Source organism: Epithele typhae (genome assembly GCF_022376455.1).
Source record: "Epithele typhae strain CBS 203.58 chromosome Unknown BXZ73scaffold_742, whole genome shotgun sequence".
Classification (NCBI taxonomy): Eukaryota; Fungi; Basidiomycota; class Agaricomycetes; order Polyporales; family Epitheliaceae; genus Epithele; species Epithele typhae.
Genome location: NW_025954933.1, coordinates 1 through 2,350, shown reverse-complemented (window position 1 = coordinate 2,350; position 2,350 = coordinate 1). Strand labels below are relative to the sequence as shown.

Genomic DNA, 2,350 nt, shown 5'->3' with positions numbered 1-2,350 from the left:
TCAAACATATACAGACGTATAGAGACGCATACGGACGGATTTAATGCGTCTAGAGCTAAACAGACGTTTCTAGACGGAATTAGAATACGTCCTCCGACCGTCCTGGATGTCTAGATACGTCTACATATGTGAGTGGCGCCGGGACACGGTATGTAGACGTATGTAGACGGGAGGGACCCTCACTGGGAGGCCTCACCCATCCGGCCTGCCGGCCTGTCTACGACATGCGGAGGACGTGACACTCCACTCGGACGTCCTTCACCTCGCCCTCCGCAACCTCCGCCTCGCCGTCCTCCGCCTCTGCGTCGCCCTCCGCCCGGTTCACCGGTTCACCTTCCGCATCGCCCACCCCCGCCTGCGCCCACCTCCGCCTGCGCCCACCTCCGCCCGTGCCCACCTCCGCCCGCGCCCACCTCCCCTCTTCGCCCTCCTCCCCCGGGTCGCCCACTTCCGCCCTCGCCCACCTCCTCGCCCACCTCCGCCTCCACGGTGTCACCTGCGCCCACGTCGTCCCACCACCACCTCAGCTCTGCGTCGCCCCCCTCCGCTCGCATCGCAGCCCTGCGCGTCGCCCACTTCCTCCGCGTCGTGCCGGCCCTCTAACCCCTCCTCCGCGTCGCCCTTCGCCTCCGCCGCGTCCCAGCCCCCCACTTCGCCCTCCTCGTCTTCGGCGTCGCCCCGCCCTCCACGTCATCTTCCGCCTCCACGTCGCCCGCCTCCGCCTCCGCCGCGTCGCGGCCCTCTCGCGCGTCGCCCACATGCGCTTCGCAATTCGATGTATTCACTGCTACTATACCAATCCAGTCTATCCTCTTGTCCTCATGCGACAACGTGTGCCGCTTCATCTAATTGAGATCGGATTTGAAGCCAACACCAGTTGTTCGAGAAGCAGCGAAGGCAAAAAGTTACAAGGTTTACGCCCTAAAGGCAGCGGCCTTGTGCACTTGTAGCCTTCTAGTCCGCATTCGGAAACACGCCCTTGTTGTGTTGTGTTGGCGCGAGTACAGGGAATACGTGTATGCAATTCTGACCCCCAGTCAGAACTTACAGGTTTCGGAGGGTTTCAAGCGGTTTCGTTTGGGCGAAACCGTACGAAACCTTGTGAACAGTTTCATACCCCGATATGACGGTTTCATGAGGTTTCTCTGGGGTTCAGGCGGTTTCGCCCAAACAAAACCGCCTGAAACCCTCTAAAACCTGTAAGTCCTCACTGGGTCTGACCACCGCGACTCGCCGCATCCGAACAGGCGCCCAGCGTCGACGCCCGCCTTGGGAAATGATATCGAACAACTCTTGCCTCTTACCGCGACCTCTGTGTACACCCCGTCTCTATTCTATCCTCGAGACACTCTCGATCCGTTTTGTATCTGCATCTAAATCAAGTACTGGGTGCGTTCGAGGCTATATAAGCCCTCTCGCAGAGACGCATCTTGTCGTCGCCCGTAAGTCCTTCATCTACCGCACTCCCAATGGCCGCTCCACCAGCATTCCTTCCCTCTGAATCGACCGAAACCCATGGTCCTCACACCCCCGCAGGATCCCCCGTAGAGACCCAAGCCACTGGCTTCGACAAGAATCCCTCAGTGACCGCGCGGCGCAAACAATATCGACGAAACTGCGATGTCAGTCCCTCTCAAGCCCGCAGATCAAGGAGGATACAGCATGCACAAGGCGTACCATGAGTTCCAGCCGCTGTACAAATACTGCACAGAAAAGTCACTGGAATACGTTTTTGACAAATTCATGGGCGGATCCAAGCTTACCGAATCTGCGGAGAAGATCCTACCCAAGTTCAGCTACATCAAGGATTCTCCCTGGAGCGTGTACGAATGGTGGTTCCAGCTGCAGATCGTACGTGGCATCCTCTATTCCTGTATATCCACTCGCTTATCCGAAATTCCCTAGGCCCAGATCTCCGCGCACGTTATGGAACTGGCCGCTACCGAGTCTGAAGGTACCGGATCACTCAGAACCCTAGACACTTCATCCAAGGAAGCCCTACGAGACCGTGAAGATATACACGTCCATCAGGGCATTAGGCCTGATCTCTCTGTCTACTTCAAAGAAACTCTTGAGGATCTCGCCGAGATTAGAGGCGCCACTGAGTCCAAAGCGCCGGCGAAGCATAAAGAAGACAGTGCCAAAGGGAAGGCCAAACAACGCAGGACCCCCAAAGAGGAGCGTCTCCGACAGGAGCGTAGTCGTTACGCTGGAAAAGCGTCTTTCGCGCACATTGTCGTGCCGATTGAGGCGAAAACCAAGCGTACCCTGTCCGCTTTCAGTTTCCCTACCTCGAAAGTCGATGCGGAGAACCCGGACTCTGCGGAGCCGCCGATCGTTGAAAAGCAAT

The 2,350-nt window shown here is 57.8% G+C and overlaps 1 protein-coding gene across 1 annotated transcript; it reads left to right on the top strand.

Moving 5' to 3' along the window:
• Positions 1–1,620: 1,620 nt before the first annotated feature.
• On the top strand, positions 1,621–2,337 carry BXZ73DRAFT_86026 (uncharacterized protein; the record flags this gene model as incomplete). Its single annotated transcript, XM_048024049.1, has 2 exons — positions 1,621–1,851; positions 1,906–2,337. Coding segments are annotated over 2 exons (663 nt in total), but the record flags the coding sequence as incomplete, so codon positions are not given.
• Between the last annotated feature and the right edge of the window lie 13 nt (positions 2,338–2,350).